The sequence below is a fragment of the Solanum stenotomum genome, chromosome 3 (assembly GCF_019186545.1).
Source record: "Solanum stenotomum isolate F172 chromosome 3, ASM1918654v1, whole genome shotgun sequence".
NCBI lineage: Eukaryota > Viridiplantae > Streptophyta > Magnoliopsida > Solanales > Solanaceae > Solanum > Solanum stenotomum.
Genome location: NC_064284.1, coordinates 64,796,814 through 64,810,290, shown reverse-complemented (window position 1 = coordinate 64,810,290; position 13,477 = coordinate 64,796,814). Strand labels below are relative to the sequence as shown.

At 32.3% G+C, this 13,477-nt stretch overlaps 2 protein-coding genes and 1 pseudogene across 2 annotated transcripts; 2 read left to right on the top strand and 1 right to left on the bottom strand.

Annotated features, from left to right (window-relative positions):
- Positions 1–5,128: 5,128 nt before the first annotated feature.
- LOC125859185 (receptor-like protein 35) lies at positions 5,129–5,848 on the top strand. Its single transcript, XM_049538891.1, has one exon. It carries the CDS (start codon positions 5,129–5,131, stop codon positions 5,846–5,848), a length of 720 nt encoding a protein of 239 aa, XP_049394848.1.
- A 3,302-nt stretch (positions 5,849–9,150) lies between these two features.
- On the top strand, positions 9,151–11,428 carry LOC125859184 (receptor kinase-like protein Xa21). Its single transcript, XM_049538890.1, has 2 exons — positions 9,151–10,846; positions 10,949–11,428. The coding sequence occupies exons 1-2, from the start codon at positions 9,151–9,153 to the stop codon at positions 11,284–11,286; spliced, it is 2,034 nt and encodes a 677-aa protein (XP_049394847.1). The 3' UTR covers positions 11,287–11,428.
- A 414-nt stretch (positions 11,429–11,842) lies between these two features.
- The window catches only part of LOC125858337 (CBL-interacting protein kinase 5-like), a 61,021-nt pseudogene continuing 59,386 nt past the window's right edge, over positions 11,843–13,477 (bottom strand).

The following is a 13,477-nucleotide window of genomic DNA, read 5'->3' as shown; positions in this document are numbered from 1 at the left end:
TCTGAATCTCTTGTTCCGAATCGATAACTTTTTTTGTTTTGTTTTAGCACTTGATTTGTGCATGATTCTGTTTTCAGAAATGCTAGTTGGTTGCAATAAATGTCACTGTTTCCTCTTAATATTTATAGTGTTGCAAAAGACGAATTAACTATATATATGAATATAAATAGGCAAGTCATATAGTAAATGTGACTTGCCTAAGAGGACATATAACATCAAGACAACAAACAAAAAGAGCAATGACAAAAAATGCTATGATTATAAAGCCTACATGATTAAAAAAAATGAAAGAACAGCTCGATGCAAGAAGTATCACATTCATGCAAGAAATGGAGAATGGTCTCCTCCAAGTGTTGTAAATTGTAATGCAGGCAAACATCAATGACTCATGAATCCACGACTCGGAATCATGACTTGCAGGTCCCACACAGGCAACTTTAGCATTGTTCCAAAGCATATAGACTCCAGGGCACTTCTCTGGTTATGTGTACTGCGTATCACCTGCAAACTGATGGCCAATCTGAAGCCTTGAACAAGTGCATTGAACAACATCTAAGGTGTTTTGTTTCGTACCAATGCTACCTTGGGCTGAATTTTGGAACAACACTGAAAGAAAAACTTTTCTTCTGTAAATTATCATTGAAGACAAATTAATATTTATACAAGAGGTTCCTTGAGGAGTCATGTCTCCAGCTATCATTACTAGACTACACAAAACGGAACAATCCTTCTAATTTGCTATCCTAGCTAGTTAGAGTCAATGTATATTTATCCTTTACAAACATCGCCTTTCATTCGTTTGCCAGAGTGACACCTTTTCAGCCTCCTATTATTTCTCGTTATGTGTTCAGCAGTGCTGCAGATGATTTTGTCCGAGAAGTACATGCTGAAGAGAGATGATGTTTTCGTGCTACTTAATTAAGAACAAGGCTCAAGGGTGGTCAATTGAATATATTTCACCCAAATTATAATGTGTATGTGTCAAGTATCCATTTGTACATTTTTGGCACCAACTCTACGCACAAGTCTAAAGTTTTTCTTTAAAAAAATAAAATTGCAAGACTTAGTTGTCCAATTGGTCAAGTCTTCAAACGATAAAAGCCATACAAATTAAGGTTGTTTTTTTTTTTTTCAAGAATAGAAATTTATAAAAATATCTCTGAATAAAAAAATTGGTTAAGATGTTAAACTACAAATAGAATAGGAATATGCCCTTTAACGTGGCTTCAACTAACATCTATGTTCTCCAATTTTGGGTGTGCTTAAGTAGACACTTAAACTTGTATAAAATTGAAGAAGTAGACACATGTGTCCTAAGTGGCATAATATACGTAGGATGCCACGTAGGATACAAAATTGGCATTACGGAGGACAAATGTGTTTATTTGTTCAATTTTATACAAGTTTAAGTGACAAGTTGCGCACACCCAAAGTTAAAAGGCATAATTGTTAGCTGAAGCCAACTTAAGAGTCATGTTTATATATTATGCCCATTAAATATAACTTTGATCGAGTATCTTTTGAACCAGTTAATTAGATGTATATCTTTGCCCCCACATTTACGTTTGCTAGACTTGGTTGATTTTGGTCTTCTTCGGACCCACGTAACTTGGAAATTTTTCCTAAAACAATAACAGCCAATACAAATTAATACTCTCTTATTTTAAAAAAATAAAAAAATAATCTCTGAAACAAGTAAAAAGAAAATCAACTTTTTATATATATTATTGTTAAAAGGTTAACTAAATATTTAAAGTGTGTTGCCCAACATCTTAACAAGTCAAATTATTGTTCTTTTAAGTTCAAATTTAGTTGTATTAATACTAAAATGACCATTTTCTACGGATCAATTAACTCTTTTTTCTTTGAAATCCCAAATCAGCCAGTGAAGTCCTTGAATCTTTCCAACATGCACTCTTAAATGCACGATTTTCTGTGATTTTGGAAATCTCTCATTTTTTATTTCTCTTGACTTGGGAGGCAACAATTTCAAGAAGTGTTATCTTAGCAACAGTGGTGGATCCAGAAATTTTATATTATGGGTGCTCAACGTTTTTAGCTCAAAAATTGCTACTTAAAATGGGTGCTCAATTAATACATTTCAATGAAATGCTAATTTTTTATTCATAAATATTATTGTTTGTCACAAAAGGCAGTGGGTGCTTAAGCGCCCATTATGCACCAAGGTAGATCCGCCACTGCTTAGCAAAAATCATGTTCATTAAATTAAAAAAAATCAATAAATACAATGTGTAGTTTACTAAACTATCCATATTTAATAATTGTTTCTGTAAAATTGAACGCTATTAAGAAGATGAAATGTAAGGGTATAGTTGAAACAATATATTAATTTTTGTAATGAAATTCTAAAATAATACTTATATTGGGATGATTCTTTTTGGCATAATACATAAAAATGCCCTTTAACTTGGCTTCAACGGGCATCAATCTATGCCATTCAATGTACAAGTAGGTACTTAAACTTATATATAATTAAAAAAGTAGACACACACGTCCTACGTGGCATCCTACATGACAACTTGCAGTCCTACATAGCGTCCTGCGTGCATTATGCCACGTATGACATGTGTGTCTAGCTACTTGTTCAACTTTATACAAGTTCAAGTACCTACTCGTGCACATCCAAAGTTGGAGGCTACAGATACCAACTGAGGCCAAGTTAAAGGGCATTTTTATGTATTGCCAATTTTTTAAAACTAAGATGACACTTATTTTGGAGGGCGGAGAGGACATAAATAATGTGGAATGTCACTAGTAGAACATATTCATTGAGAAATAAAAGAAAGTAAAATTATAAAAAAAAGGGTACATGTGTATTGGTGGACAGAATTAACTGGTACTTGTGGTCGGTTGTCGTTGGTGGTAGATGACATTTTATTTCGTGAAATTAGTCGAGGTGTGTGAGAGTTGTCCCTGATACCATGATTATAAAAAAAAGTGTAATTACTACTCGAAAAGAAGTGTTGAAACTGATAATAAAGAATTATATATTTGGAAAAAGTTGTAAAGATTAAGCTGTTCTTTTGTTAAAATGACCAGAATAACCTTTTTTTTTTTTTAAAAAAAGTAAATATATAAATCTGAAAGTGCCCTTGTAAAGAAATAGAGGAACGATGTATACTTAGTGAAAAGGAAGTTACGAGTTTTATATTGGATTTCTTTTTTTTTTGAGAATTTTAAAAAATGAAGGACAAAATGGTAAAAGACTTGGTCAAAAAGTCAAAAGTGTTCATAAGCTAAAAGTTACTAATAAGTTATGGATGACCAACTTATGAATTTTGTTGATTTTAGTTTATAAGTACTTTGAATGTTTACTAAACAAGTACATAGCTAAAAAAATATTTCTAAGTTAGTTTAACGAGCGTATAAGCTTAGTCAAACATCTCCTAAATATCTCATTTGGTACTTTTTATCTCATAAGTGAGAAGCAATAATGATCAAGAACACACGGGATGTATTTTATTTTTATTTTTTTGCGAGATTCATACATGAACTATCAGGTGTTTGTATTTTTTATTTGAACTAGGGGTGGGCATTCGGTTCTTCGGTTCGGTTTTATCAAACTTCGGTTCAGTTTTTCGGTTTTAGAAAAGTGTGCACCGTATATTAAACCAAACTAATTCGGTTCGGTTTTTCTACTTCGGTTCGGATTAGTTCCATATTTTTTAATCAGATTTTCGGTGTGAATGAAAAATAAAATAAGGATAAAGTATAAGATACTTAGAAATTTAAAACTATGTTAAGGAATGATGCGTATTACCGTGGAACACTTATTGTGCTAACTAAAAACTATATTTGTCTTTATCAAGAACATTGTGCCTCCAACAATTTATCGAGAAAAACAAGTATGAAGATAGTTCCTTTACATAATGTACATTGGTAGAAATATGTTTGAGTTTCTCTTGGAAATTAATATTTCAAGTTAACTATTGAATTGTACATTTGGTGTTACTTTGATTTGTTAATGAATGATTCAATTGTTGACTGAATTTTTAATTTTTAGTTAAGAGAATGCCCATATATATATAAAAAAAAATTAAATAAAAGTTCGGTTTTTCGGTGCACCGAAATTTTGAGACCCTTACACCAAACACCGAACCGAACAACCGAACTTCCGAAAAAATAACACTGACACCGAACTGAAAAACCGAAGAACTGAATTAGTTCGATTTGGTTCGATTTTTCGGTTTTCCAATATTTATGCCCACCCCTAATTTGAACTATCACAAATTATACAAGTTAACTCTTCTTTCTTTAAAATCTCAAATCATTTCGGACCCCTTTCACTTCTCGATATAGCTAGCTAGCTAGTGGGCATACCTTTAGTAGAAGGCAACTTGGGAAGTCTTTGGACTGAATAGAGGAATAACTTTGCCACCACATTTATGGTTTCCAAGACTTGATGTATATTTGGTCCTAACCAATTTTGTCAAGTCTTTGGACCCACATAACCTGGAAAATTCCCTAAAATGATAACAGCCAATACAAATTAATGTTGTGTATTAATTTATTTTAAAAAAGAAAACGGAAAAATATACCCCTCATTAAAAATATGATGCATATATACCTTTACAGTAACAAATATTTTTCCAACGTATAATATAAGTTGCTAAAAGTAGCACTACATTTCACCACACAATTATAGAGAAAATAAGAGACTTTAGTTGACATGCACAAGTCTTTGGATGATTAGGAGAATTTTTGCACCATTTTACTTTTCTGATTGATTTGGTAGTATTAGTATTGATATGAATAAATAAAAGTAATTTTAAAAAAAAAAATAATAATAATCATGTTGATCTCATTGTTATTTAAAGCCTCAATACCACATGTTACTTGCCATATCATTTTTCTATTAATATTTGCACTAATGGAGAAAGCCTTCACATTTTTCCTCTTGACAATACTCTTGTTGCTTCACTATGTTATGACCCAAACCAACATTACGACTGATCAGTTAGCTCTTCTCTCTTTGAAATCTCAAATTAGTTCCGATCCTTTTCATTACTTGGATGAAAGTTGGTCTCCTACTATTTATGTTTGTCATTGGGTAGGAGTCACTTGTGACTACCGTCACCAAAGAGTGAAGTCCTTGAATCTTTCCGACATGGCTCTTACCGGCAGGATTCCTCGTGATTTTGGAAACCTCACATTTCTTGTTTCTCTTGATTTGGGAAGGAACAATTTCCATGGAAATTTGCCTCAAGAAATGGTATGCTTACGTCGACTTAAGTTTCTTGAGTTAAGTTTTAACAAATTCAGAGGGGAAATTCCTTCTTGGTTTGGGTTTTTAGAACAACTTCAAGTTTTAAATCTTAGAAATAATAGTTTCACTGGTTTCATTCCCCCGTCACTCTCGAATGCCTCAAAGTTGGAGACTTTACAAATATCTGCCAATTTACTTGAAGGAAACATCCCAGAAGAGATTGGCAATCTTCACAACCTGAAATTGTTGTCCATACAAAATAATAAGCTTACGGGTTCAATACCATTCACAATTTTCAATATTTCTAGAATCGAAGTCATCTCATTTTCAAACAATAGCATATCAGGAAATCTTCCCAATGATTTATGCAATCGTCTTCCAATACTCAAAAAGCTTCAAATGTCAATGAACAAGCTTGATGGTCATATGCCTAAAAGCTTGTCAAATTGTTCACAACTTCAAATATTGGCTTTAACAAGAAATGATTTTGATGGACCAATACATAGTGAAATTGGAAGATTGAGCAACTTGCAGATACTGTTGCTCGGATCCAACCATTTCACAGGTATGTTTTATCTTACTAGTTTCTGGACACGTGTGTGCTCATCTAAATTGACATAAATTGTTTCAAATTATCATTGTATTAAAAATAGATTTATAATTAAATTACATGAATATCGTTCATTTTAAAACAAAAATAGTTCAAATAATTGGAATCTACTCTTGGATACCAATAACAAATTAAAATATGACAGCAAAGTATCTCTTCTCCAAATGAAATAAAAGATGATAATATTTAGTATTTTAAAATACTATAATTATAAACACAAATTAATATATGTATATTCTTATCTCATATGTTAATTACCTGCAAGACAAAGTTCAGAGAAAAGAAGAAAGATGAAAAATGAATTGGATTTGATAGCCACTTCATAGAGTTAATTAAAATAATATGATGTCTACAATTTATAATCAATATTAATTTTATTTATTATTAAGGGATCATATCAAGTATTGAATCCTACCAAATTAATTTTTTCAAAAATGAGCTTAGAATACAGAAACATAGCATCAACAGAGTGACAACTTAAAATATGAAAGGGTATCAAAAGTTGAAGCATTGAATTTGTTTTTCTCAAAATGAGACACAAGGATAAATAAATAAGGATAAACATTTACATCACTATTTCTTCGGTGAATTAAAGAAGTTATTAATAATTTAATTATATGTTACTTTCTTCATTTCAAATTATTGATTGTGTTTCAATCTTGTACACCCCTTAAGAAAAAATTGATAAAAAAATGTAGTTTTATCTATTCTATCTTACACACCCCTTACAAAAAATAAACATAAATAAGACAAATATTAAAAAAAAAAGTAAATTACTAAAATTAAATTGTGTACATATTCAAAATGTTTAAATGGATTTATAAGACAAATATTTGAAGTATTTAAACTTTTTATTAGTTTATTAAGAATAGAATATTTTAAAAAATATCTATAAAATTTTAAACGATGTAACACATAATTATATTGAAAATTGCTCAAAGTGGTAATAATAAGGTGACTTATTTAGTATATAAATATTTATATGTTAGTGTATATTGTATTCTACTATTTAAATTACTTTTATCATGATTAAACCTATTGTCGCCAATATGACATGAGGTTTAACAATGCATTTTAAAATATATCTTGATTGCACATAACCCATCATATATGCATACGATGCCAATAATAACATTTACAGAAAACAAAATGGTATAAATCCTTCTTACAAATATTTATCAGATCCTAATAATCGTGATTGAACCTGAAAAAAATCCTATTCAATTTATGTGTCAAACTGTTAATCCAAATACAATATAATTTATATATTCTTATTATAAAGCTCTAGATCTTATTAAAATGAGAATTTAGAATCAAAACATAAGGACAAATTAAGACAATGAATGAATGTAGTCACAATTGTAATAGGGTGTACACCAATTTATCCGAAGAGGAAAGTTATATGGGCTAACAGATGTTATTGGCATACTCCTATTAAAATCTACAGCGTATATAAAACTTCTCAAATAAAGGTCACCTTTTTCCTCATAGTACATGAAACTTCACATGTTGTCCAACATAAAATTACAATATAATTAAAGTGTCAATTACAATAAATAGCAAAAGAAAATAGATATAATTATTGTATTACACAAATCTAAAAAAGTTGTCTAGATGATGGTATCGACAAATCACTCGAAGCAGATAACATCCTATAATATTTTACAATATGTAAGGCCAAAAAAGAATATCTTTTTCATAAATAAAGAATGAGAATTAGCCAAATTGTTACTACATATTCTGTCTAAATGATGAAACTAACTTTACCATCTTGTAAAATAATTGGATGGATAGTTGCCATTTACCTTCGAGTAATTTGACTGTCATATGAAATTTAGTTTTTCAACTTCCTTTATCTATTTGAGGAAAAGGAGTGGTATTTATACTATTTTATAGTAGTTCAATTGGAGAAGTCTAATGGTTAGACTAATTTTAAATGTCCTATATTCATTTACAATGAATGTTGTGTGCATTGAATTTCATCTCTTAGAATTCTTCATGCTTTGACAAAAACGTAAAAATGTTTTGAGTAAAGTACGTGTTAGGAAAAATGTATTTACTTTTCATGAAAAGAAAATATATTTTTCTTCCATATTTGGTTTATTCTTTCCTTAGAGGAAAAGTTTGGAGATCTATAAATTGAAGATCCCTATTCCCATAACACAACACAATAGCATCCACTATGTAGACGTTTAAGAGTTTAGTTTATGGGGAGATTTATTCTCTCAATAGTTTTAATATTTTTCTCTTATATTAGTTTTCATATTATGATATTATATTTTTAGTATAAGTTTTTGTTATCTGATTTATCAACTCTATGATTTGCAATTGTAAGCTTCCGCATGACATCCTAATCACCTTGAAAACCCAACAGTACGAGTCATTCTCATTCACATATCTTACTTAATTCCATCATTAAATAATTTAATGCACATTGAATACTTTTAAAACTGATTTTATCTATATCTAATTAGTTATTAGAATATATATTTGGTTTTGTAAAAGAATAATAATAGAAATAGTGTTTTGAAGGGTAAAAAGGTATTTCAACTTTTCATTTTGATGTTCCCATTTTTAGTATAATATGATATGATATGATGATGATATATATATATATATATATATATATATATATATATATGAGATGAGATGAGATGAGATATGATATGATGAATGCTAGTACTATTGTATCTAATTACCTTAGATCTTTTTTTTATTACACATTAAATGCAGGGATAATTCCACAAGAAATCGGAAATCTTGTTAATTTGATGGAGTTAGTCGTGGAGAGAAACCAGATTAACAGCTCTATCCCGATCTCCATATTCAATATCTCATCGTTGCAATTGGTTTCACTACGGAGGAACAATCTCAAGGGATCCTTACCACGGGAGATTGGCAACTTAACCAAGATGCAATTTTTATGTCTAGACGAGAATAAGTTTACTGGTACGTATACATTCAATTAAGTGATAGCAATCTGAACAGTTTAAGAAATAAACTCATTCTTTCTTCAGGTGAAATACCCAAAGAGATAAGAAATCTCGTTGAGTTGAAGGAACTTAATCTTGAGTTGAATAGTTTTAGTGGTTCACTTCCAATGGAGATCTTCAACATATCACGACTGACAATAATTGCTCTTTCAGGCAATAATCTATCAGGAACTCTACCACCAAACATAGGTTCTACCTTACCCAACATTGAAAGACTTTATCTGCATGGCTTAACCAATCTTGTTGGGACTATTCCTCATTCTATCTCCAATTGTTCAAAGCTTACTATTCTAGAGCTTTCATACAACAAACTCACAGGAATGATTCCCAATTCTCTTGGATATTTGACTCATCTACAGCTCCTAAACTTGGCAGAAAACAATTTAACCAGTGATTCATTTTTAAGCTTCCTCACTTCCTTAACCAATTGCAGAAATTTAACATCTCTTTATCTAACTTTCAACCCTCTAAATGGCATGCTTCCGGTCTCCGTAGGGAACTTCTCCAAATCTCTTGTAAACTTTTGTGCCGATGCTTGCAAGATTAAAGGCCAGATTCCAAATGAAGTTGGCAACTTAAGCAGCATATTAGACCTTGATCTTTCTAATAATAACTTGATTGGATCAATTCCTACATCAACTCGTTACTTGAGAAACCTTCAGCGCCTGTACTTGAACAACAACAAGCTTACGGGATTTATTGGAGATAATTTATGTAAATTGCAACATTTGGGAGATATTTACTTGGCTCAAAATCAACTTTCAGGATCTCTCCCTAATTGTTTAGGGAATGTTACTTCCCTTAGATTGATATATATGGATTCCAATAAATTGAGTTCCAATATACCAACAAGCTTAGGAAATCTTAAAGATCTAATAGGGCTTGACTTATCGTCAAACAACATGGTTGGATCTTTACCTCCGGAAATTGGATATCTAAAGGCTGTGAATTATATGGATCTGTCAATGAATCAATTCACAAATGGAATTCCTAGAGAAATTGGAGGATTGAAAAATCTGGTATATCTTTATTTGGAACACAACAAGTTGCAAGGATCTATACCTGTCTCAATGAGCAACATGGTAGGTTTGGAATTCCTAGACATTTCTCATAATAATATATCAGGAATCATTCCCATGTCTTTGGAGAAACTACAATACCTCGAGTATTTCAATGTTTCATTCAACAAGTTGCACGGTGAAATACCCTCGGGGGGTCCTTTCAAGAGCCTATCCAGTCAATTTTTCATCAACAATGAAGCATTGTGTGGTTTGTCAAGGTTTATTGTCCCACCATGCCCCACTTCATCAACGCATAGATCATATAGGAAAAAATTGCTAGTTCTATTTCTTTTGCTAGGAATAACACTTGTATTTGCTCCTATCGCCTTTCTGTTCCCTTGGATAAGGTATAGAAGAGGTAAAAAAGCTCCTCAACAAGCTGATTCATTGTCTATTGCAACAACACAAAGAATTTCATACTATGAACTTCTCCAAGCAACTGATTCGCTTAGCGAGAGTAATCTGATTGGTTCTGGAAGTTTTGGCTCTGTTTACAAAGGCGTTCTCAGAAGTGGAACTGCCATTGCAGTTAAAGTGTTCAATCTGCAACTGGAAGCAGCATTCAAGAGTTTCGATACAGAATGTGAAGTTTTGCGCAGCCTTCACCATAGGAATCTTGTGAAAGTCATCACCAGTTGCTCCAACCTTGATTTTAAGGCTTTGGTGCTCGAGTATATGCCTAATGGAAGTCTTGACAAGTATTTGTATTCACACAACTACTTCTTAGACATCAGGCAGAGACTAAGTATTATGACAGATGTGGCATGTGCGTTGGAATATTTCCATCATGGATGCTCCTCTCCCGTGATTCATTGTGATATAAAGCCTAGTAATGTCTTGCTGGATGAGGATATGGTTGCCCACCTAAGCGACTTTGGTATTTCAAAACTGCTTGGTGAAGATGAGAGTGATTTATACACGAAAACCTTAGCAACATTTGGTTATATTGCACCAGGTACGGCTCTTTGTTTTTGCTAATTTGAACATTGATTTTTCGTCTTTTTGTTTTTCAATCAAGAAAGTATATTATATCTTTAAATTAATTGTTTGCCTGTAGAGTATGGACTGAATGGATTGGTGTCAATAAAATGCGATGTCTATAGTTACGGGATTATGTTGCTGGAAACATTTACCAGGAGAAAGCCTAGTGATTTTGAGGGAGATCTTAACTTGAAGCAATGGGTGAGTTATTCACTTCCAGAGGCAATAATGGATGTTGTAGATGCCAACTTGGTAACACCATTGGATAATCACTTACAGAAGAAGCTTGATGTTGTTGCATCAATCATGAAAGTGGCATTAGATTGCTGTGCTGAATCTCCGGCAAGAAGGGCAAACATGAAAGATGTTGTAGGGATGCTACAGAAGATCAAGATTCAACTTCTTGCATGCTGAGCATGTTCTCTGAATCTCTTTTTCCAAATTGATTGCTTGTTTGTTTTATGGAAAGATATTGCTTTTTTTTGTTTTGTTTTAGCACTTGATTTGTACATGATTCTGTTTTCAGAAATGCTAGTTGGTTGCAATATATGTCACTGTTTCCTCTTAATATAAGTGCTGCAAAATGGTAGAACAAGTAAATTGAATAACTAAAACCAAATTGATCCTCTTGAAAATCTTGAAGCAGAATGATCTTTTTGTAAATTGTTAAGAGGAATAAACAATATGAATACAAATAGACAAGTAATATAGTAAATGTTTTACATGGGAAACACTAAGAGGACATATAACATCAAGACAACAAACGAAAAGTGCAATGACAAAAAATGCTATGATCATAATGCCTATATGATTTAAAAAAAACAGAAACAACTCGATGCATGAGATATGGAGAAGGCTCTCATCCATGGGTTGTAAACTGTAATGCAGGAAAACTACCTGATGTAAACATCAATGACTGAATCCACAACTCGAAATCGTGACTGTAGGTCTCACAGAGGAAACTTTACCCCCACAACTTGTTTTTGTTTTCATATCTTTACCTCTTAAGTCTTGATTTCTTGATTTTCCACTTGTTGTTGCTCATTGCCCTGCCATGTCCAAACTATATCTTTTAATGAAGGCTTTAATCCTTGATCACAAAAGTTCCTGTATTCTGCAGTGTCTCCTGATTTTTTTGTCACTTGTACAACATGGAAAGCTGGAGTAATCTCAAATATCTCTGCATCAATAGCTAATTGCCCTTTTCTCCCTTCTTTGTTTCCTTGCATTTTCACTGTCCCGTCTTTTTTCTTCACCTGTTGAAGACATAATAAAGTAAATAAATATTGTTCCTAAAATGGTCACAGACGCAAAGCCACATAAGCTAAAGTTGGTCAGATTAAACTTTTAGATGAGATGAACCTACAGGCAAAGTCGCATATAGGCTCAAGGGTGGTCAGATGAACATCTTTCACCGATATTATACTATCATACGTATCTTAAAACTCCCCATTGAAGCTACTTCTTCTAGCCTTGACACGATAGTGGATGCAGACTTTTGTGTCGTGAATCTAGCATCCGAACTATGACTCTTATCTTTCTCGAACAAGCTAGAGAGATCAAAACCAGGAGAAAGAGAAATGATATCGAAAGCATTCAACCAAGTAGGCTTCATTATTGTTGATGAACTCTGTTCTTTGTGTCCTGAAGAACACTCTGCATCCGAATCATCCACAATATCAAAAACACTACGAGGTGAATCATTGTCGTGTTCTTGATCCAAAATTAGTGGTTTATCAATTTGTTTGAATCCTTTCTTGAACCAATTATTGTTCATTAACTTAGCTAATGTAATTCTTGAAAATGGATTTGGATCAAGAATTCTTGAAAGTAGTTTTTTCACTTCATATGGAAAATATTCAGGGAATTTAAATATCCCTTTACTAATTTTCTTATACATTTCCATTAAATTTGTATCATGAAATGGAAGATAACCAGCTAACAATACAAACAAAATCACCCCACATGACCAAATATCCGCCTTTTCGCCATCATATCCTCTCTTATTTATGACCTCTGGCGCGACATATGCTGGAGTTCCACACATCGTGTGGAGGAGTCCATCTTGTCTTTTCATATCGAAAAGAGCACTCAGCCCAAAATCAGAAACCTTTAGGTTTCCAGTTTCATCCAGGAGTATGTTTTCAGGTTTCAAGTCCCTATGATATACCCTCGACTATGACAGAAATCAACAGACGCGATTAATTGGTGAAAGTATTTTCGCGCTGCTGATTCCCTAAGCCTCCCTTTAGAAACCTTATTGAAGAATTCACCACCTCTAACATATTCCATTGCAAAATAAATTTTTGTTTTGCTAGCCATTACTTCATAAAGTTCAACAACATTTGGATGTCTAATTAATCTCATAACAGAAATTTCACGTTTGATTTGGTCAATTAGGGCTTAGGCCAACTTTCATGACTTTTTCTTTGTCAATTACCTTAACAGCTACATATTGTCCTGTTTTTAGGTTCCTTGCATGATATACTTTGGCAAATGTACCTTGGCCTAACAATTTACCAATCTCATATTTATGCATCAAAATTGTCCCTTTTTTCTCCGTTTTCGCGCTCTTCGTGCTCATCATCCTGCAAGAGGATAGATG